The following is a 23403-nucleotide window of genomic DNA, read 5'->3' on the forward strand; positions in this document are numbered from 1 at the left end:
ATTATGCATCTCCTGTTCATAGTCATGCATTACTAACATTTTCTCTTTGAATTATAAAATACCTCCAATGCCTTCATATATACTCCAACATCAAGCTTCAAGCCATCAGTTTCTTTATAATAGCGCCTAAAAACAAAAAAAATCAAATTAGATTGAAAAGCATTAACTCTTTTTCCTAATTATTTAACTTACAGTTAAAAGACAGGCAGAGTTATGCTCTCCTTAGTATAGTCAATGGGCTTACAAGAATATGTAACTGCTTAGGAAATCACTTGTTTCTCCATGAGCTTCCCACGCATGTGAAATAAGGACATACTCATTTTCTTATGAAAAAGCAATATAGTTGACAACAAAATGCAGAGACGGAAGCAGAATGAAAACCAAAATAAGTCTAGGCAAATGGAATAAATTAAAATGTCACAAACAGAATATGCACAAGTCAACCAGTAAGACACTATTTCAGTATTTTGTTATTTTCACTGGTGTGCGGAATCCCACAAGGGGGTGAACCTTTCCCTGATACTGTTTAGTATCTATATGCGCTTTCTTGGCCAGTTGGTTGGCATTTCAGGCTGGGATGTCACAATATGCTGATCACACCCAGCCGCACCTGTTGATGGGTGCCCGGCTGGACACTATCCCGGATATTTTGGCCGTCTGTCTGGAGACTGTGATGAAGTGGTTGAAGAAGAGCCAGCTGAAATTTAATCCATCCAAGACAGGGAGACTTGGCGAAGACTGATCACATTCCAGCTTTAGACGGGTTCAGCTAAAAGCTAGGGTGTGATACTTGACACCTCCTTGTCTATGGAGCAGTGACGTAGGTATAGATTTTTTATGGGGGGGCTTGGGGGTGAGGTCACGCCCCCACCCACTCCTGGGGGTCTGACCACGCCTCTCCAAGCCACGCCCATGGCCTCAGTGCTTATAAAAAGCAGTTCTCTGAGGCAAGGGATGGCAGACTCCTGTGACCTGCTCCCCGCATCGGCTGGGCACCCCAGCTGGCAGCCGGCAGTCCCTTCTCTCTCCCCTCCAGGCAGAGGGGTAGCTAGGGAAAATGAAGCCCAGTGCAAAATCTGAGGTTTGCGCACCCTCCCCCCCACTATGGGCGGCTGCTGTGATGCTGGAATCCACCCCCAAACAGCATCACTTTCAACGGTGTTTAAATTAGGGAGCCCAGATTCTCCTTTTAAATCCATTTTAAAGGGAGAATCTGGGGTCCCCAGTAAAAATAACATTGAAAGTGATAGTGTTTGGGGGTAGATTCTCCCCCACCCTGAAACAGCATCACTTTCAACATTTGAACTGGGGACCTCAGATTCTCACTTTAAATCCATGCCGAAGGGGGTAGATTTAAAAAGAGAATCTGGGGAAATTTGGGGGGTGCCTACTGTCAGGGGTACAATAGTTAAGCTAGGAGCACCAAACTTTCAGGGTATCTTTAGGAGACTCTCCTGATGATACCACCCAGGTTTGGTGAAGTTTGGTTCAGGGGGTCCAAAGTTATGGACTCTCAAAGGTGTAGCCCCATCTCCTATTAGCTCCCATTGGAAACAATGGGGGATGGAGGCACACCCTTTGGGAGTCCGTAACTTTGGACCCTCTGAACCAACCTTCACCAAACCTGGGTGGTATCAGCAGAAGCCTATCCTGATGTTACCACCTAGGTTTAGTGAAGTTTGATTTAGGAGGTCCAAAGATATGGACCCTGAAAAGGGTAGCCCTATCTACTATTAGCTCCCATTGGAAACAATGGGGGATGGGGGCACCCCTGAATGAAACTTCACCAAACTTGGCTGGTATCATCAGAAGTGTCACCTGACGATAGCCTGAAATTTTGGTGCCATTAGCCTAAAAACTGCGCCCCCTGCTGGCCAAAAACTGCGCCCCCTGCTGGCCAATCCACAAACGGGGTGGGGGGGGAGCTTCAGACATGCAATGGGGGGGGGGTTGAACCCGAGAACCCCCCCTTACCTACGTCCCTGCTATGGGGGCTCAAGACATAAATGTGGCCAGGTTGGCATTTGATCATCTATACGAGGCCAGGCTAATGGCCTCTTACTTGTCACTCCCGGAGCTAGCTAGAGATCCACGCAATGGTTACCTCTAGATTAGAGTACTGTAACTCATTGTATGCTGGGCTGCCCTTGAGACTGACCTGGAAACTCCAAATGATTCAGAATGCAGCCGCTTGGCTCCTTACTGGAACGCTGTGGCAGGAACACATCCATCCAGTGATCCACCATCCTGCTCATTTAGAATTATATAACAGAACCAAAAGGGGCTCAAAAAGGAACAAATGTGCTCTTAACCAGGGCAGATTGGAAAAACAAAACAACTCAAGAAAAAGGCCATGGCATTCCATGGCCATACTCCTTCCTGGTCATTTCCCAAAAGAAAGAAGAGCTAGCAGTGTGAAGGACTGCTGAGGAGACAGCTCAGCCAGGGAGAGGCTCATCCTACATAGGGTCAGCACAGACGAGATGGACCCTATGGACTGGGAGACAGTCACCATGCTATTTGCCCACAGAGACTTTCTTCAATAACCTTAATGTCCAATTTGCCCTTGCTCTTACCTTTCAATCCCACCAATTAAAATTTCCCCTCACCAATTAAAAGTGGCCCCCAATAAAGTGACCTAGTCTGTTAAAGCATGGAACTCTATCTAAAGTTGTCTTCATTTTGCAGCAATAGATGTATTTTTATTCTGCAGTGGTGGAAGACAGGTGTACTTAGCAGGCTAAGGTCACTAGGTGACAGTGACACTGCCTGTATGCATCTTTAAAAGAGGCATTCTTCCACCATAATACATATTGCAGCTCTAATGATGGACACTCAACTGAATCCAATCCAATATTGCTAAGTGGTTTAAGGTTTGCCACAGAGCAATTCCAATCATGTTATGTTGGAAGTTTTTATTTTAGGAGGGCTTGGGTCCAGACAACCATGCTTAGCAATACAGATTTATAAAAGGCCTTTTGTTTAGGAATGTTCAGGATATTATGCAGTACATTTCTTTCCCTTTAATAAAAAGAACAGCTATCTCCTCCAAGTGTTTTTTTTAAGTATCAATAAAAGTCCCCAGACAAAGATCCAGAGAACCACAAAAAGATGTGTAGGATGAGCAGTCAGATAAGATTTTATGCTTTATCCTTTTGCCATTTTCGATTATTCAGCACAGCCTCTCTTTAAAATGACCACTTGACCTTTGCTAGAACAGCCATTAACCTTCTATAGTCTAGCGTAAACAGCTTAATTTTCTGACAGTGGCATGGCAGAAGAAATTACAAAGCCAATTCCCACTCTCGGCCCAAAACAGATGCTAAATGTAAATCACTCTGTTTTCAGGAAGAGAGCATTCTGCTCCAATAACTTCAGTGCTCAAGATTTCTAGACAGCAAATTAAAACTTTTAGCAGAAATTATTCTGACTTCTCTCAAAGTGAACTGGAGCACTAGTTACACATGTATGTGTATGCATGTACACACTTTATAGATAAATCTCCACATGAGAAACAGCAAAATGCAGCTCAGTGGTACTGCTACTAAATGCTTCAATAGACAAGCATTTATGGCAAAAATTTATGTCTCTGTTGTTCGCAAGGCAGCATTATGTAGACGTATATACTTTACAAACTTGTTATGCACTCTATATCTCTACTAGGCACCACTCCGACCCCATGGACTGACAACTGTAGATCCCACTTTGCGGAAAAGGCTTTCCAAGAAGATGCCATATAAAAAATGTTCAGGAGACACTGCAAGACCATCTTTTCGGACATAATTTTTTAAGGGTTATAGACGGCTGGCATCTTTTGGGGCTAGAGTGGTTATCTGGGGTTTTATTCTGTCTGTTTTAAATTGGGATTTAAACCCACTTTGAGCCATGTGGAAAGACAAGATATAAATATTTGAACCATATGGAAAGACAAGATATAAATATTCTAATATTTTAAAAGGCTAATTTCATTCAAGTTAACTTTAGTTTTTTCCCACCTTATATTAAAGTTAGGCAATGTAAATTCACAGTAGATTACATTTGCCTCCATAGAAGTAACTCTATCAAAACTCAGGTCTAGGCTTCCAGCTATTCAGAAATAAAGTTACTTAAAGTACCAAATAGAAAACAAAATCTAATACATAAGAACATTTCAGGCTACAATCATAAACACATTCAATAGATACACTGAACTTAACAGGATTTACTTCCAAGTAAACATAGGTGGGCTCTATCTGATCTGAATGTGTTCTACAGTGCAATCCAGAGGCCAGAGAACACGCAGCAAAGGCAGTACTGTGGCACCTCCAAAGGGGCTTTTGGTGGCATGGAAAGGAGGGGAATTTGAAAGTCCTCCTGCTGCCCAAATCGCCCCAGAATCAAAACAGACTTATGCCGTACTTTTGTACGTCTGCGGGCTTGGAGAAGGGTGCGCCTGGGCTGGAACACCAGTGGAAACCTACTAAAGTCAGCTCCATCCCCAGAAATGCCCTAACCCCCCCCCCCCCTTATGCTGGCATCAAGTGTAGTTCCACAGAGGCTCCCATTTCCAGGTTTGCCCACCTTGGAGCTGTGGGGCAGCTGGAAATCAGCATCTTTGCTCTCTCTGCCAGCGTGAGTGCCCCTTACACGGGTGGAGGGAGCAAATGCATCTGTATGGCCAAGGTGACTAAAGGGAACCTCCACATTCAGAGGCTGGCTCAAAGTTGACTCAGTAAACCTTTGAATATTAGGGCCAGGATGCAATATCAAAGGAAGTCTTCAGCCTCTATGTCCTTTTGTTAGCTCTCTAGCGTAACTGATTGACCAATGTGTGAGACAGGATGCTGGACTAGTTGGATCACTGGTCTGGTGGAGTAGGAATCTTCTTGTATGATGCAATTATCCCAGAGTGTACTTGCTATCAGTAGAATCTACTATTAATGGCCACTCAGGCCCATACAAAGTGAAATTTGAGCTCTAAAAATCTAAAGTATCTGTTCATAGTATTAAATCTCTTTGTAGTACTTTAACCCCAATGATACCTACAAAGCCTACTTTGTAACCCCTCACTAGAATCCCTCCTACCTAAAAAGAAAAGTTTCATTTTAGTCATTGTATCCCATATGTAAAAAGTTGCATTCTGACATCATGACAAATCATGGATCCATTAAACCAGGGTGTATCATGATATCTGAATGGGGGCTGCCTAATTGTGGGATTATTGGTGGGTGCTAAACCAGAATTCTAAAATAACGAGTAGCTGGATTTGCTAACCATGTTTCTGAAAGTCGAAATGCTGAAAAAATTACATTTTATAGTTGTTTCTTACTGTCTTTCAAGAAGAACTTGTTGGTAGCCTGCATTTCTGAGGGACATCTCCATACTTTCCAAACAGCCATAATCACCCTAATACATTAAAAAGGTGACGTCACATCACAACATTTATTAGGCAGACTATGTTTATGGGGTGGTTTGTCATTGCCTTCCCAGTCGTTTATACTTCATCCCCAACAAGCTGAGTACTCATTTTGCTGTCCTCAGAAGGATGGAAGGCTGAGTCAACCTTGAGTTGGCTACCTGAAACCAGCTTCCATCTGGATCAAATTTAGGTCATGAAAAGGGCTTTGACTGAAGTACTGCGCCATGGGGTTCCTGTTCCTTGATACATTAGATGGAAAGAAATGAAACACATCTGTAAATCTTTAGGGCCTAAGTACTGCAAATCCATTTTTAAAATCTGATTGCCAGTGCAGACAAATCTGTTTCATATGCTTTAACATACCTAATTGTTCAACCAACTATAGGCTTTCTATGTTACAGAAAATATGATTTTGCTTGCTTTGAGTCTTTTACTGTTATTGTTTTAAATTAAAACTAGTCAAGGTTTTGCCAGTCATTCAGTAACATGACAGATGACTTTCACAATGGATTTCAGCTGTCCTTCACAATTATTAGTTGCATTAGGTCAATAATCCACATAAACTAAGGTCCTTTTTTGGCCAGTATTATTTTTAGAGTCAGTGAAATGATCCTTTCAGGTTAACTGTGAACATAATTTTAAAATGTCACAGTAGCGTACATTAGAATGTTTGCTAAAAGACCATTCGTATGTATATATATTTTATTTACTTAATTCATATCCTGCCTTTCTCCACAATTGGGGGACCCAAAGCTGTTTACATCATTTTCCTCTTCTTCATTTTACCCTCACAACAAACACATAAGGTAGGCTAAGTGAAAGTGTGACTTGGACATATAGCAAGCTTTCATGGTAGAGTGGGGATCCAAACCCATGGTAGAGTGGGGATCCTAGCCTGAAACCCTATTAACTACACCACACTGGTGGTTTGCCTTTGTCTATCATTATTTTGTTAGATTGCTTGGTAAAACTTAAATTAATGAAATCAGGACAGCATTGCCATCTGATAAAAAGTTTTATGGTTCTTAGAGACTCCTCCATAGTATGATTTGATAAGGGTGGCATTCCCATGTTTCCTCAAAGTTAAAGTTTATCATTAAAGTTGCAGATTAAAATCAAGGGAAAATAATGTTTATAATACAGAGACTAGTATAAAGAACAGAACTAAAGTAAGGATCTTCTGGGTTCCTATTCTAAGCCAAGGTGTACAGCCCCTTTTTTTGCCATGATTTTCCCACGATTCATCAGGACCTCATACTTTTCACCCCTACATATTATAAACCTGCCATTACTGCCCTTGCTTCCTCCACAGATTCTCTGCCCTGTTTTGTCTGTTTTTACAATTGTTACATATATATGATCACATGTATGTGATTTGAAAACACAGCACTATTCTAGTTCACTGAGTTCTATACAATTACAGAGACAAAGAACAGACTTCTCAGCAAGTCTCTGTATCAATATGTGGCCAACTGTGCTATGTCAACAGAATAGTTTACTCAAAATCCTGAAAACTAGGATAGACAACGTAAAGCTGGCCACAAAGCTGGCCAAATAAAAGGTTGGGTTTTTTACATTATTTATCCAATCTCTAGATATCAGAAAGATGTGTCAGGGGTATAGAGGCATAGCAAGGGAGAAAAGCACCCGGTGCACTGGTGCGTCCTCCACCCCATCCTGCCCCGGAAAGCCCTCGCCACACCCCCACAGGGGCGTGCACCCGGTGTGTCACTCACACCCCTTCCCCCTTGGAGATACTCCGCAGGGGTATAATGATGGGTAAATATACTGTCAAGTCTGATGGACTCTTCAAAGCCTAATTATTGCATACACCCCAAAACTGGATCCTCCTTCTCCAACAAGCAGTCTGGAGATTCTGTGTAGAAAAGCAGTCAAAGTACAGTAGGGGGGGGCGACGACAGAGAAGTAAGTTCTACATATCCCAGTAGAATGAATTCTTCTAGCAATATCTATGTATGTATCAAGTAACTTACCCCTTTCCGAGAGAAATGAGAACTGGATTCTTGAGGCCCATGAGAACTTGAAAGGCTTCATTAAGATTTTTGTAAGAGAAGTTATCTGCTGCATCACCAACCACCACACAGTTGGGGCTTGTTTTATCAATATCAGCAAATTCAGGGATGACGTCTGAAAGGGAAAAAAGAAAAAAAATTCCAATCCTTTCAAGGAACCGTGATCTAAATGCAATTCCTATTATTGGTAAGCAAATAACATTTTATTATGCTAGGGTACCCCAGTAATTATAGCAGCTGTACATTCTGACTGGCAATCAGACTCCATGGTATTTTGCAAGAGAATTCAAAAATACTAAGGGAAAAATGTGGTTGTTTTATTCGACCAGTTAAATCCTAAGGAAAGTTACACCCTTCTAAACCCATTGACTTTTAATGGATGAAGAAGGATTTAATTCTATTTAGGACTGAACTATCAGCTTATAAAAAAACATACTGGAATACCATGGAAAGGATTTTCTTCTCCCATATATTCAAGGCAACCATCACATCATCTCATAGCTCAATGACAACTTACCACCCACGGCATGCCACCTTCTGACCTCTCTGTAATACACAATCTGATTTCTAAACATTTTCTTCTGATGTTATCTGCCTGTGAATATAACAATCATTTGCTGCAACATCAGTGTAATATTATGCTTTATTCCAGTACAGCTCTTGGGGCACCTGTACACTATATGCTGCTATGTTCACATGGCAAGCCAGACCACAAGCACCTCAAACTGGAGAGCCCTGATTGTCAGAGAACCTATCCAATCCAGATGTGAGATGCCAAGCAGACAGCAGTATTTTACTGAAACTAGAAAAATTGAAGTTCATCTTCTCAGTTAAATTTTGGGATGAAACTAAATAGCAAGATGAGAGCATTAAACATACTTGTATACCACTTTGCAATCTTAACGGTTCTCAAAGATCTCACAACAGTAAACATCATTGTATCCATAGAATGGACTGTTTGATACTCACCATGAATGGTCCTTCTTCTCTGAGGTCAGGAAGACATCTTGACTAGGTGATTCCCACTGTTCCTTAGAGTGGAGCAGAAAAGAGATCTTGAACTTCCTGTTACTTTCGGTGTGGATCAGCCATCTTCAGTCTGGATTTTGTGCTAGCCATCTACTTCAAGAATAAGTATGGCCCTTTCCACACGGGCCAAAAACAGCTCCCTGGGGATGGCAAAAACACCATTCCCAGGGAGCTGTTCGCAAGGGGGGCGCAGCTGTTTCGCAGCCGCACCACCCTCGCTCCTCCCCAGCGGCGCGAAGTCACTGTTTCCCAACCTTGTTCCCCGAGCGAGGTTTTTGGGAAATAGCAGCTTCCAAACGCTGCCGTGCGGACAGCAGCGGCTTGAAGGTGCCATCCCTCCCCCCTGTTCCAATTGACCTACCTTGCCTGCGACCGTCCGACGCGTCGCCGAGGCCTGGGGACACGCCCCCCCTGCCCTGCGACTCCGGAGCGGTCGCGCAGGGCAGGGGGGCGTGTCCCCTGGCCTCGGCGATGCGCCGAATGGTTGCAGGGAAGGTAGGTCGATCGGGCGACGGCACAGCGCGGCGCCATCTTCCCGGTAGTTTCCGGGACCATTCGTGCGAACGGTCCTGGGGGGTTGGGTCGACGTCATGTACGCCGACCCGACCCCCAGCGTGGCCGTGCAGAAACTCAACTAGAACTGTGAAACAAACATTACTACACATATAAGGTATATCATTAAGGACCAGGAAGAACAAGAACCAACAGTATTAATACGAATAAGAGAACTGATATGATTCAGTGGCCTTGGAAGGAATGTATACAGATGAAGTGTTCAGGAGGAACAAGATGTCCTCCTGACCTCATAGGACAGTGATGGCGAACCTTTTTGAGACCCAAATTGCAACCCAAACCCCACTTATTTATTGCAAAGTGCCAACCCGTCAATTTAACCTGAATGCTGAGGTTTTAGTTTAGAAAAAACTGGTTGGCTCCCTCTTCCTCCACCCCACACGCTCGAGCAGGGGCCAGCCCGCTCTAGCCTCCAGCAAGTCCCGCGCACACCACTCTGTGCCTCTCTGGCATCTCTGCCTCCTCTGCGCCCCTACCCCTCGGGCAGCAGTCACCCGGAGCACAGGCACCAGGCCTGCCAACCGAGTCCTCCCTGCTCACCGCGGTGCACACACATCGTGTTCAGTGACCCAGGACAGCCTAGATGTGTGTTGTGAGGGGGATTTTCTGCCCCCCACATGATGAACTCTGTGTGCGTGTGCCCACAGAGAGGGCTCTGAGTGCCACCTCTGGAACCCATGCCATAGGTTCGCCATCACTGTCACAGGAGAATTATTCACAGGGTGTAACCAACAGTCCATTCTCAAGTGAGGCAGGAAGACATCTTAACTGGGACCTCCAAAAGCAGTTTCCCCAAATGGGTGGGGCATCATCTATTATTATTAATCCAGAATTTTCTGTAGCCTCCTCCCAACAAAGACCACTTAAGTCAAGTTGTACAAGTCCAGCTTATAGTGTTTGACAAAGGTTGAAAGAATAGACCAAGTTACAGCCCTACAAATTTCTTCCACTGATGCTCAGTTGGAGAATGCTGCTGAGGCAGATGCACTGCAAATGGAGTGCGCTATGATCCCTGCTGGTGCTGGCAGCTCACTATCCTTGTAGGCTTCAATAACACAATCTTTGAGAGTCGAACTAATTGAGGCCTTAGACATAGGATTTCCTTTGTTCAGAGCACTGATGAAAATAAAGAGTCTTTCTGATTTCCATATGGTTTATGTTAATTTAGTAAACATCTTCAGGGATCTACTGGTGTCTAGTTTACGTCACAGGGTGCAAAGCCCTGGGACAAAAAATTAGGAGACAAACCTCTTGGTTGAGGTGGAAAGTGGACATTACCTTGGGTCCAGATGCATTATTATTTTGTCCCAGTAAAAAACACAATGATTTTAGTTAATGTAAAGTGTACCCAATACTGAAACTCGCTTGGCAGGTGTGACTGCGACCAGAAACAGAGTCTTCACATGAAGCCATTTCAATGAAATGTCCCATAATGGTTTGAACAGAGGCGCTGTAAATGTTGACAGAACCATGTGAAGTCTCCAGCTGAGAAACCTGTGCATCTGTGGTGTCTCCAGTTGATTGCACCTTTGAGGGACCACTGCACAAGTGAATGTTTGGATAGAGGTACACCTCTAAAGTGAGATAGTACAGTGGCTAGAGTCACCATCTGCCTTCTGTCGGTGAAGTCCTTCAGGCTTTGTCTCCTACATCATGTAAGAATTCCAGAACTGTTGAGGAAATTGGGCATCAATGGGTTCCTGCTTCCTTCAGCACCATCTGGCAAAGGCCTTCCAAGTGTAGTTGTAAATGTGCATGGTGGTTGAACATCTAGATGCGAGCAAGGTCAATATCACGCCCTCTGAGAGGCCTCTGGCCATTCAACTTCCAGGCAGTCAAATGGAATCACTGCAGATTGGGATGGTGTACCAATCCCTGAATGAGCATGTTTTCCTCCAGGGGCAGTCACAGGAAAGGCCTCACTGCCATTATCCTGAGGGTCAATATTGGCCTCCTTGGCCAATAAGGTGCTATAATAATGACTAGGGCCTTTAGTTCTTTGATCCTGTGGAAAAGGTGTGGAAGAACTGGAAGTTAAGGGAAACATACAGGAGTCACTTGGGCCAGTCTGCGATGACAGCATTGGTGCCTTCTGCCCGAGGAAGTACCTTGTACAGAACCTCTCCAGTTGATGGTTGGTTAGGGAGGTGAAGAGGTCTACCAGTGGACATCTTAGGTGTCTCATCACCATCAGGAAAATGGACCTCTTTAAAAACCAGTCTGCATTCTGAAACTATTGTCGACTTAGCCAGATTGCTTGGATGTTTAAGGACCCCTTTACGTGCTCCACTCAGATGGAGGCGAGATTGGATTCTGTCCAGAGCAGGATCTTTAGAACTTCTGAGTGTAGTTGCAATGAACAAAATCCCCCACCCTCCTGGTTGTCCAGATACATTTTTGCTGCCACACTGTCTGTCCTCACCAGAATGTGGTGACCTTGTATCTTGAGCTCGAAGGAGTCACTAGATAGATTGCACTGATTTCCAGTCCATTCATAAGTAGTGTGGACTCCTGTGCTGACCACAGGCCCTGCATCAATTGATCTTCCAGTATCGCTCCCCATCCGGTCAGGCTGGTATTGGTAAATATCTCTAGATGGTCCGAGATATATCTTGCCCTGGCGCAGATCGTTTGGTAGGGTCCACCAAGTCAGGCTGGAACGTGCTTTGGGAGAGATGGCTATCATCTTGTCCTTCTTGTTCATTGCATCCAGTTAGAATAGATGCATCAACCTCTGCAGACAGAAAGTCGTCGTCCCTCAGCATTCTGACTGCTGGAACGTGCTGTGCACCTTCTCTGCTTCCTTCTCATTTGCCAGCAGAAGTGGGGGGGGGAGGGGGGTGGAAAGGAGGAGATGAAATAGAGAAAGCTCTCAGAAGGAACAGCTAGAGATCAGAACAGTTGTTCAGGAGTGAGAAATTTTTAAAGACACAGTGTAAGTTAAAGAAGGTAAGGTTGAAGAACAAGGGAAATACAAGTATAGGCATATTATTATTATTATTATTATTATTATTATTATTATTATTATTATTATTATTATTATTATTATTATTATTATTATTATTTATTATTATTTATTATCTTTATAAACCGCCCTCCCCCCGAAGGGCTCAGGGCGGCGAACAAACAAATAGATAGAGCACAAATAAAATCAAAATTTTTAAATAGTTATTAAGTATGGCTCTATAAGTTAAAATCGACCCCCATTAAAATGCAGCATCTATCAAAATTACCGATGGCGTCCTACTTGTAGTCCCCTAAGAAAAGAGGGGGGGAGGAAAGAAGAGGGAGGGGGAACGGCAGGGTCCACAGATTTTAGAAAGTGGGGGGGGGGGCATCAGCGGCCGGGCTCCCCAAAGGCCAGTGGAACAGCTCCGTCTTGCAGGCCCTGCGAAATTCATTAAGATCCCACAGGGCCCGCGTAGCTGGAGGAAGAGCGTTCCACCAGGCAGGGGCCAGAGCTGTAAAGGCTCTGGCCCGGGTGGAGGCCAGCCGCATCATTGAGGGGCCAGGGATCACCAGTAAATTTGCCTCTGCTGAGCGCAGAAACCTATTTGGGACATATGGGGCAAGACGGTCCCGTAGGTACGAGGGTCCCAGGCCGCGCAAGGCCTTAAAGGTCAAAAACAACACCTTGAAAATAAAGAGCGTAGTGAAAATAAAGAGCGTAGTGAAAATGCTGCTACTCCCATCTGAGGCAGGGGAAAAAAGTCAGGATGACTGATCCACACCAAAGAAGCCAGGAAGTTCAAGATCTGCCTCCCAAAGGAATGGTGGCAAACACTCAGACAAGATGTCCTCCTGCCACACTGGAATAAGTAGCCCTTTCTAATCTCTTTCCCTAGATTTCCTCTTTCCTTAGATTTTCTCAGGTGTAATACTATCAATAAGGCCATTATGCGACAACATTCAGAGTACTGTAGAATTCTGTGAGTTGTCACCAATATGCATCGCACATGCTCATGTGAGTGCGGCCTACTCTCTCTATTCATGCACCTTCACAGCTCATTGAAAAGTGAGCCATCATCAATATGCCTTGCCTTTTATATGTATATAAGGTTTCAGTGTGAATCTACCTGTAGTCATGCCTTCCATCTCAGTTCCTGTAAGGAATATATAGCCATAAAGTTCAAAATACTACTTTCTTCTCAGAAATACAAAAGAAAATATATACTGCACTTATTAGACTGAAGGATTGCCATTCAATAAAATCTAATGTACCGGTATATCTTATCTATCTTATCTATCCTATCTACCTATCTATGTCCTATCTATATCTGACAAAACGAACTTTGACTCTCAACACCTTATACCCTGAAAATCTTGTTGGTATCTACTGGACGAAACTAGCTGTTCTCCTGCAGACAAATAAGGCAGCCTTTTGAAACTATCTTTATATCTATCCTTGTTGACTAGTTCATCCAGATTATGGCTAAGACAACTCTTCTTCTCTGACATGTCAAAGATTTGTGCCACAAAAACCAACTACAGCCACCTTTTTTAACCTCCCTCAATAAAAATCAATGAGATTTTTCATTTGCAGCTACATAACTTGAGGCAACCATCCGTTAGGACATCAACAGAGGCCCGCATCACTCAACCATTACAGACATCATGTCACACCTGTACAATGAGTGGTCCCATACATAAACATAGCTAACATAACCACTTGCACAAGTATTCATGAAGTACTATGATAGCTGGGTTGGAAAGCAGTTTTCATACTTCAGCAAGAGATTTTGAAATCTCATGTGAAAGCAGAAGAACATCTATGAATTTAGATACATTCTTTGTGTGCAATGTTCTAGTAAACATTAATAATAAATAAATAAACTAATAAATAAATAAAATAAAATAAATAAATAAACAATTTACTAAGGCAAGACACAGCATCTTCAGATCAAGCTCACAGAACTGAAGCTGATTCTGAATTACACTCAGTGGCACCAGAAATATTTTTGAGACAGTGTCCTATTTAATCTACCCACTCTAACTATGCTTGACTGAAAATGAGTACATGGTATTAAAGATTCACCAACCATCATGTACGAGAAGATACGGCCTCATGTTACGTTCCTTAAGAATGCGGCATACTGCTGGTGCTGGAGCAGTGACTTCATTTACTGCAATGTCAAAGCCCAATCGCTGCAACTTCTCCACAAACTTTTCACGTGTAGCTTGAGTTTCATTGGTGCAAAACTGCAGCTTCAGACCAGATGCCTTGATCCTGTTAGAGCCCAACAGTGAGACATTAAATCAATCAGCTACAGAGTTCAGAATTTAAATGAATGATTCCTTTAAAGCCAGTAAATATATGTAAAGCCAGGTTGGCATAGTGGTTAAGACTCGCACACTCTAATCTGGAGAACCAAGTTTTCTTTCCCATTCCTACACATGAACGGTGGACTCTAATCTGGTGAATCAGGTTCAATACCCCACACCTTCACACGAAGCCTGCTGGGTGACCTTGGACTAGACATGGTCCTCTCAGAACTCTCTTGGCCCCAGCCTCACAAGGTGTCTGCTGTGGGGAGGGAAAGGGAAGGTGATTGTCTACTGCTCTGAGGCTCCTTAAAGCTAGAGAAAAGTGTGGTATAAAAACTAAAGCTTCTTTTAAAAGTAGAAAGGGACATTCAACATTCAGCCAGCATATACAAATGATCAAGGCTTCAGTCACAATCATATGAACCAAAATTCTATTTAAGTGAAAGCATTATTATTTTCTAACCAGATTCCTAGTGCAACATGCTGTAAATCAGGCTGTAGATAGTCAATCAGAATCCCATTCAACATTCAGCCAGCATATACAAATGATCAAGGCTTCAGTCACAATCATATGAACCAAAATTCTATTTAAGTGAAAGCATTATTATTTTCTAACCAGATTCCTAGTGCAACATGCTGTAGATAGTCAATCAGAATCCCAGCTCCAGAGCCTGGTACCATTTGACAATGTTCATATGTCTTTATGTTTGGATTTTTTCTCTTACTCTCAGAGTTTTTCCAACTGAAAAGAACACTTTTCTCTGGGCTTTTAAGAGTTTTCTGGACATTGAAGAACATTCTTATTTTTGTAGGACAGTGGCATATTGCAAAGAAAGAAGCAGGCACTATTAAGGAGACATAATTTCTGGCTCAAGTTTGTAGGAACAGATGTAACACATATGTTACTGTTTTGATAGCAGTGTATCAAAGATCCCAATAATGTGTGGATCCAACCAAGTAATTCTGAGTTGGCAAATGCCTCAAACTGGTATCTCCATACTATTTTCAATGTGAAAATATGATGTCAGTGATACATTTCCCCGGACCTTAAGAGTCAAAATCTAAAGTGGAGAGGGGCCATAGCTAAATGGCTGAACAGCTAATTGGCCTTTTAAAGGTCACAGGTTCAAGGCCGGAACCCTCATTTTTAAAAAATCAGGTAATAGGTGATGTGAAATATCTCAACCTGAGACCTGGAGAGTTGCCAACTGTCAAAGCAGACAAGATCTTGATACACCAAAGGTCTGATTCAACGTAAGGCATTTCATATGTGTTCAGAACTTCCAGTTTGAAGGAGGCAGTGTCATCAAATAGATTCAAGACAAGTATGTCAATAGAAAGAAATTCTTACGCCTGTGATTTTATTGGAAAGAACCAGCTTATCACCATTTTAAAAATGTCCAAAGATGTCATCACCTGTAACTCAGGAGAACTGCTATTTTTGTATTATTTGTCTTTCCTAATCATTGGTATGTGAATTATCAATTACGCTTAGTGGTTAATTGCCCTTCATAAAGCTAGCTTTTCTATTTTAAATTAGGCAGTTAATATATTGTAACTAATAGCATCCACTTGTACATTACAAATATATCTTCATTGATTGGAGCAGCAAATGCGAGAATCACTCGTGAGCTAATGAAGCAATTGAGTAAAGAAGTGCAGCGTGTATCCAGGGAATAATTATTGCTAATGAATTATGATGTGACCTTCTCAGAACAATGAACAATGGGTGTGACAGTCAGATGACACTACTTGACATCTGTTATTTCAAGTACAGTTTAAGCTGCAAAACAAAAAACAGTAATATATTTTATATCCAACAAAAAATGATCAAACAATTTTATTAAAGAACACATTACGTTCCAACTTATGTGATAGGATTGTTTCAAGATATGACTGATCAGAAGGAGTATTTGATCCCTTCTTTTAGATTCTGCTTTTCACTTTAAAAGGTCATATAGAAAACTGTAGCACATATGAAGATACCTGGATCTGAAGTGCTTAATTAAAGTATAAGTGCAATTCCAGATGGAAGCTTGTGAAGTGTCAGACATGTGGAATTAACATGGACAACACTTGCAAACTGTATGGGAATCTTACCAATCCCTATACCAGTTGCTTCAAAACTAACAGAAATTCTGAGGAGGACACAGAAACCATGGCACAGAATAACAAGGGCAGCGTCTAACCAGCACATTCATGAATACTGGTTCTTTGAGGTACTTCCTGTTTGGGGGCCACCAGCTGTTGCCTTCTGGAAGGACCTCAAGAGGTCTTGCTATTATCTGAGTCTTAAGATACAATATAATGAAACCAGACAAGTAGGTCAGTTGATAACATCTTTTGAAGACTGCCAATTTTTCTAACATTACAGAGATTTTGAAATAACAAAGTCATTCTTTTCTGGCAAAGACCAGTAGTTGCACACATAACCAAAGGGAAAGGGGGCATAATATCACTCATGCATATGGAAGACCAATACAGCTTAGTAGTTTGACTCCATCACATTTTAGTCTCACAACTCTGTGAGATGGAACAATAAATCAAGCAAGTCTCTGTCGCATACAAGTATATGGAGTGGTAGGTTCTAAGTTACTATATAACTCAGTTAACTTAAAGTCAACCACTGAACTTCATTGCGAAAAGAGGATTTGTAGTCTGACGCTCTAAATGCTACACTACACTAGTATCACCACAATGGAATACTCTACTTTCAGTAATTTTCTTCAGATATGAAAGGAGCTATGGACATTTTGGTGATAGCAGATTCCAAGGATACCAAGCCAGAATACAACTTAACTTAGGCAAAGCAAATTACATGAACAAAAATTAGTATTTGTTTGATGTGGGCAGTAAGTTTTACAATCCTGATTCAACTCCTGAAAGAAAACCTTTATCACAATCCCACTAAACATCAACAGCAGAATGCAAAAATTTAACATCTAAAAGGTGTGGAACCGAGAACTGCCTCTGCCTGGTGCTGTGAATCTCCACCTGCAGGTGACTTATCTCATTACGGTCAATCAGTGGCAATGTGATTCTTAACCAGCTCAAACCAGCTTTTTTTTTTTTTTTTGCATGAATTCATTACTAGCCCCAGGACTGAGACATAATATTGTATAGAAATCACAGGACTAAGCCCAGGTGTGCTGACCCAAATGAAGTTCTTTTTGGTGGGCAGCATCTTCACTGCTCCTACTGGTAGTTGAAAGGTTAAGCCTGTAATGCAGTGAATAGACATGGTGGAGCAATCATTCTTGAAAAACAGAGGGCGGACTAACAAATAGCAATTCACCCAGAGACTGAGTGTTTCCTTCCTCAAGTTGTTGGGACACACTACCTTGGTTTTAGCTATATGGTTTGGCTGTTTGTCTCTTGCTGCTTGAAATGGCAAACTGAGTCACTTTCCATGAACAGAGGCTTCAATTCTTTGTTTCAAGCAACAGTCATCAGCACATACCCATGAGTAAACCTACCAATAAATCTACCATAAGTATACAGAAAAGCTGTCCTGGACTGCTGATACTAGCACAGGAGACACAAACTGAACATAAATTTAAAAAGCGGGGAAATGCACCAAGGAATCTGGGGTAAAAAGTCTCAAATATCCAGGTTTTCAGAACTCACCTCAACTGATGAAACTGAATTTTGTCTCCATTGTGGATTTCCCCCCAAAAAGAATAACAAAATTAGTTCAGGAAGTAAGGACAGCTGTGACAGGATTCCTTGATGTCTCTCCCACTACTAGTGTCATAACCTTTATGTTATCTAAAAACAGGGACAGGGAAAGAGGGTTTGTATTTTACATAACCATAGGTTAACCCCAAAACCATTGGCAAGGACAGTTGGCTAAGATTGTACAAGGTCACTCAGGATGTCCAATAATTGTCCTAACACTTTACCTGTTATGGCACAATAATGAGAGTTTTTTTTCATTATTTTCGGGTGAATGAACCTGGCAGATGCTGACAGCCAGCAGATGTGTAAAGTTCGAGGTGATTTGTAAGGGACCAGCTCATCTGACGCACAGTAATTGCATTGTGGGACATTGTCACTCAGAGTCTTGTCCTGTTCTGTGCGAATGAGGTAAAGGTCAGTTCAAAGAACTGGCATAGCAGAAGGGACAGCTCTTCAACAGAATTTAAAGAAATATTTTCATGCAACTTCTACCCACAAGCTGAGGAAAGTCAGAAATGTGTCCACCACTGTAAGGTGGGTTGGATAACTGGGGAATTCATGATTTTCTGTGTGTTTAACTGGAAGTACAAATAGTTTTAAAACCTCACACAGAGATTAGTCCTCCACCAATCCAGCTTTTGTAATGCAGAAATCCGTTTTATTTCTTTGTTATTTCAGCAGCAACACGAGCTTCATTTAAAAAGCTTGAGTAAGATTAGTGGGTGGTTTTTGTGCTTTGCAGAAATCATTTTCAAGGTTCAGGGTCAGAATTCAGTTTCTTCATTTATTGTCATGTCATGGTGAACCTGTACTCAAAGTGTGTCTCTTGATTGTGAAAGTACATCTCTAGAAACTGAAGGCACACCAGCCCATAGAAATTACAAAAATGGCAACACATCAATTCTGGTATGAAACACAAAACACAAGATGTGAAACTGGAACATTCCACTAACTGTGAGAGATGTTAAAAATGCGTTCAGAGTGGGGGTGAAGACAGCACAAGGTTCTTTAGGCAACACACTCCCCTTGCTACAGCAGCAGATTGTCTTGATGCATAACAATTTACTTATCTCCATTATTTATACATAATTTTACTGGTTCTTGCCACTAACAAGCTGCATCACTTCCAGAACTAGCTGTCAGTAGAAGAAGAAGAGTTGGATTTATAGCCCCCCTTTCTCTTCTATAGGAGACTCAAAGGGGCTTACAAACTCCTTTCCCCCCTCACATCAAACATCCTATGAGGTAGGTGGGGCTGAGAGAGCTCTATAGAGCTGTGACTAGCCCAAGGTCACCCAGCTGGCGTGTGTGGGAGTGCACAGGCTAATCTGAATTCCCCAGATAAGCCTCCACAGCTCAGGCGGCAGAGCTGGGAATCAAACCCGGTTCCTCCAGATTAGAGTACATCTGCTCTTAACCGCTATACCAGTGCTGCTCCCAGCAGGAGAGGTTCAATAGGATCAGGTTCTCCCATAACAAATAACCAACCTTATCAAGATCAGCCAGTGTGATGTAAAGGTTAGACTAGTATCTGAGAGATCCAGGTTTGAATCCCTACTCCGCCACAGAAGCTTTCTGGGTGACCTTGGGTCAGCCTCATGTAACTCTGAGGACGAAATGGAGGCAAACAATGGAGGCAAACAATGAAAGCCACTCTGGCTCCCAACTAGGAAAAATGGCATGATATAAATAAATATGAATAAATATAAATAAATTCTAGCACCTGATGTTCCAAAAATGGAGGATAACACTGTAATACTAGCAGATGTCTTCAGCAGCATTCATACTCAAAAGCCTCCTCTTTCATCCCCTCGTACATACAGCACAATTAAATGCTTCCTGGTATCAGAAGTCTTGGGAAGGGAATCAAATTTATAACTCATTGCTCAGAGTGAACTTGATTCCTTCCCTAACCCAGTTTAGAATTCTGATTTTTAAAGAGGAAACAAACTCCATTTTGCCCAAGTGGCTACATTCAACAATCACATCTTGGTTGAAGGCTTCCTGGTTCCTCAATCACAATCTGTGTACAACGGATTGGGGGGGGGGGGGAAACTAAGGAGGAAGCAAATACAGCAAGAAACCAATTCATGTCCAATACCAACAGCATTTTGTTCATCATGTTTGAATACAGTCATAGCATTCTATTCCTAACAGCCTACTCCTATATAAAAGTTCTGCTATTTTCAAGTATTTGCTTTATTTACTTTGACTTCACTAGCTCTTTTAGAAATTATTCTTCTGTATCTCCTACTTTCACAACTCTTTTCCTTCTTAACTTATTCCTGGTAAACACAGCATTCTATTTCCTATTTACAATCCTTAATCTTCGTTCCAGATCATTACCTATTAACCTCTCTTTGCTTGTGTTCTGAAGCAATGCCCTTCTCCATATTTATCTGCCCTATGATTCTCCCTCAAGTTCCTTTTCATTTACCAACTTTATTAATGTAAGAAAAGCCCAAAAGTCACAGGAAACAAAATGAGGCGAGAGAACAAGTCGGTATGTATACACACTGGAGACAATGATTCACAAGGTCAAGCTCTGGAACTGCAGCAATGCATGAGGGCAATATTGCTATGCAAGGCAGAAAACTGGGCCACCTCAGAGGATGCTTTTTAATGAGTACAGATGTACCACAGAACAATAAAAGAATGCCAGTTCATAAAAGCATCATGTTACTGTAAGAGAGATGCAAAAAGTTGCAAAGCAGCACTTAGATAGTTGCTTCCTATCACAGTACTGGAGCACTTTTCTGGACACAGAAATGCCACACCAGGATACTGAAAGCTAAAAAAGAAGACCCATCAACCACTATTAACCAGAAAGGCAATAGGAAGAAATGATGAAGGGGTAGTATGAGACCACCAAAAGAGACATTACCACTATTACAAGCCATAATCTCATAACAACACAAGAAAGTCCCATGTAGAGGCCACTAATAGAAACAGGATGTTGAACCAAATGGACCATTTGTACAATACAGCATCACTACACTGATATTCTTAAGGCTGGAAGCATTGTGTCATAATATTCTGCAACAGAAAGCTCTTCCTTCAGTTTGTTGAGATGCTAGCACAGAAAGCTTAAGACATTTTTATTGCAGAAAAACTAAATGACACCTATCAAGATAAAAATAATAATAAAACTAAAGAATCCCAATTTCAGGCCTTTAATACTACCCCCAAATTTGCTACCTGTGGTGAGCTTGTTTAACTTGTTTAATGGCTATGGTTGGCCCTAGATTTGATTAGGGCTACGATATATAGTCAATAAATTTGATTAGACCATGAAAGACTTTCCCATTTCTGTTTGGGTTTGAGCAGTCAACCAATTACAAATCCACCTAATAGTAGCATTGTCTAGCTCACGTTTAACTAGCTTTTTTGCTAGAATGTCAAGACCAGAGGTGGGATCCAACCAATTCTCACCACTTAGTGGTTACTAATTTTTTCTGAGTGCCGAGAAGGGGTTACTAAAGCAATCTCCCTGCCCAATAGGGACTGGAGGTGCGTGCGTGCGGCGCCGCCACTGTTTGAATCCCACCACCATTGGAACCTGTTATTAAAAATTTTGGATCCCACCACTGATCAAGACTCTCATGGAATACTAGTGTCGTGATGCAGAAGCAGGCAATAACAAACCATCTTATCTCTTGCCTTAAAACCCTATGAGGTCACCATAAATCCGATATGACTTGATAGCAAAAAAATAGAAGTAAAGTCAGGGCACTTTCCCTAGGCCACTCAAAGCGGCGGTTATTTGACTGCTACTTTTAAAAAAATCTGTACAGAAAAATAATGTGGCCAATTATTACCTGGCCTCTGGTCTACCCTTTTTGGGCAAAGCAATTGAGAGAGTGGTAGCAAACCAATTCCAAGTCTTTTGGGATAACTCATCTCCCTAGACCCTTTTCAGTCTGGCTTCAGGCCAGGCTATGGGACAGAGACAGTTGTGCCCTCCAGAGATGGAGGTTAATGACCTCCATCTCTGAGGGTAGACAAAGGCCAAGCCTCTCTGTTGCTCATATTATATTCATTTGTAGCCTTTAATACAGTAGACCATGCCTTCTTTTTAAGGCACCTGGAGGCAGAAGTAGGCAATGGTGTATTTTGGGAGGGTGGGAACATCATGAAAGGATGCATTTTGGCCACCCCCCTCCCTCCACAGACCAGGAAGGCAGCTCTCTGCTCATGGCCTCAGAGGATAAAAGGGAAGGAAAAAATGCAAACCCCCCCCCCCTAAAGTAAAAAAAATTGAAAGAAAGATATCTCACCTGCTGGCCTAGGGGGAGGAGGGTAACGGACAACGGAACACAGGAAAGGGAGAGCAGTTGATTAAGGTGCCTTCGTCTCCTCGTCTCCTTCATGCCTAGCACAACTTATCTCCATGCGCTGTCCCAGGTGCCATTTTAAGTAGGTAGGGCCCTCAAAGTAGGTATCAGGGAATGAGCGCTGAACTGGTTCAAATAATTCCTCATGGATCACAGTCAAAGGGTTGCTAATGGAAACAAGTTTTTATTGATGTGGGACCTATCCTATACGGTTCCACTGGGTGCAATTCTATCTCTCATGCTTTTCAATCTCTATGTAAAACCCTTAAGGCAAACTACTTGTAGCTTTGAGGCTGGTTGTCATCAATATGCTGATGATACTCAACTGTATATATCCTTATCCAATTATCCTGGTGATATGATGTAGATCCTGAATTGCTGGCTGGTCATGGTGGTTAACTAGCTAAAAGTGAACCAACTGAAAACTAAACCCCGAAAACACAGAAGTAATGCTGGTTAGGAAGGAGGCCTTCAAGGATACTGTTCCTCCCACTTTGGATGAAATTCAACTGACCCTTGCTGAATCAGCTAAAAGCCTTGGGGTCATACTGGGTCCAGCTTTATTACTGAAGAAACAAGTTAAGGCAGATGCAAAACTCAGCTTAGCCCATAAGTTGAGCCCTTACCTTGACACAGCTGACCTGGCCGCTGGCATCCATGCCACAGTAATATCAAGAATGGACTCCTGTAATGCACTGTACCCTAGTCTTTCCTCAAAATCAACTAGGAAACTCCAAATGGTATAGAATATTGTGGCTCAGAGCTTGGTGGGGTGAGGTGGTGGTGGTGGTGGGGAGAGAAATCTGCCCATGGGAGTGTTGGGCAGCTTCACTGGCAGATTTGCCCTCCCCAGGACACTTGCCCCAGAAAAGGGGCAATATTGCTAGAATGCAGCCACTGCGGCCCTCCCCAGCGCTTAGGTGCATGCCAGATAGGGCACCAGTGTCCTAGTGCCTCTGCCACCACCGGTGTAGCAGGGGAAGGCAGGGAGCATGGCCGGGGGTAGAGCCAGCTCCCTCCCAGTACACCAGTAGTTGGGCATTCAGTCTGTTAAATCGAATGGAGGCTTCTCGGTGGTGGGGAGGTTTTCACA

At 42.5% G+C, this 23403-nt stretch overlaps 1 protein-coding gene across 2 annotated transcripts in view; it reads right to left on the bottom strand.

Moving 5' to 3' along the window:
• LOC125438237 (phospholysine phosphohistidine inorganic pyrophosphate phosphatase) overlaps positions 1-23403 on the bottom strand; it is a 156346-nt gene that overhangs the window by 120513 nt on the left and 12430 nt on the right. For both annotated transcript variants that reach the window (XM_048506515.1, XM_048506514.1), the window contains exons 2-4: positions 14073-14260; positions 7393-7546; positions 63-126 (exon numbers count right to left, since the gene is read on the bottom strand). In XM_048506515.1, the coding sequence (XP_048362472.1) occupies positions 63-126; positions 7393-7546; positions 14073-14260 (406 nt within the window). The remainder of the gene's footprint in view (positions 1-62; positions 127-7392; positions 7547-14072; positions 14261-23403) is intronic.

This window comes from Sphaerodactylus townsendi, linkage group LG08 (genome assembly GCF_021028975.2).
Source record: "Sphaerodactylus townsendi isolate TG3544 linkage group LG08, MPM_Stown_v2.3, whole genome shotgun sequence".
In the NCBI taxonomy this organism is placed as follows: domain Eukaryota; kingdom Metazoa; phylum Chordata; class Lepidosauria; order Squamata; family Sphaerodactylidae; genus Sphaerodactylus; species Sphaerodactylus townsendi.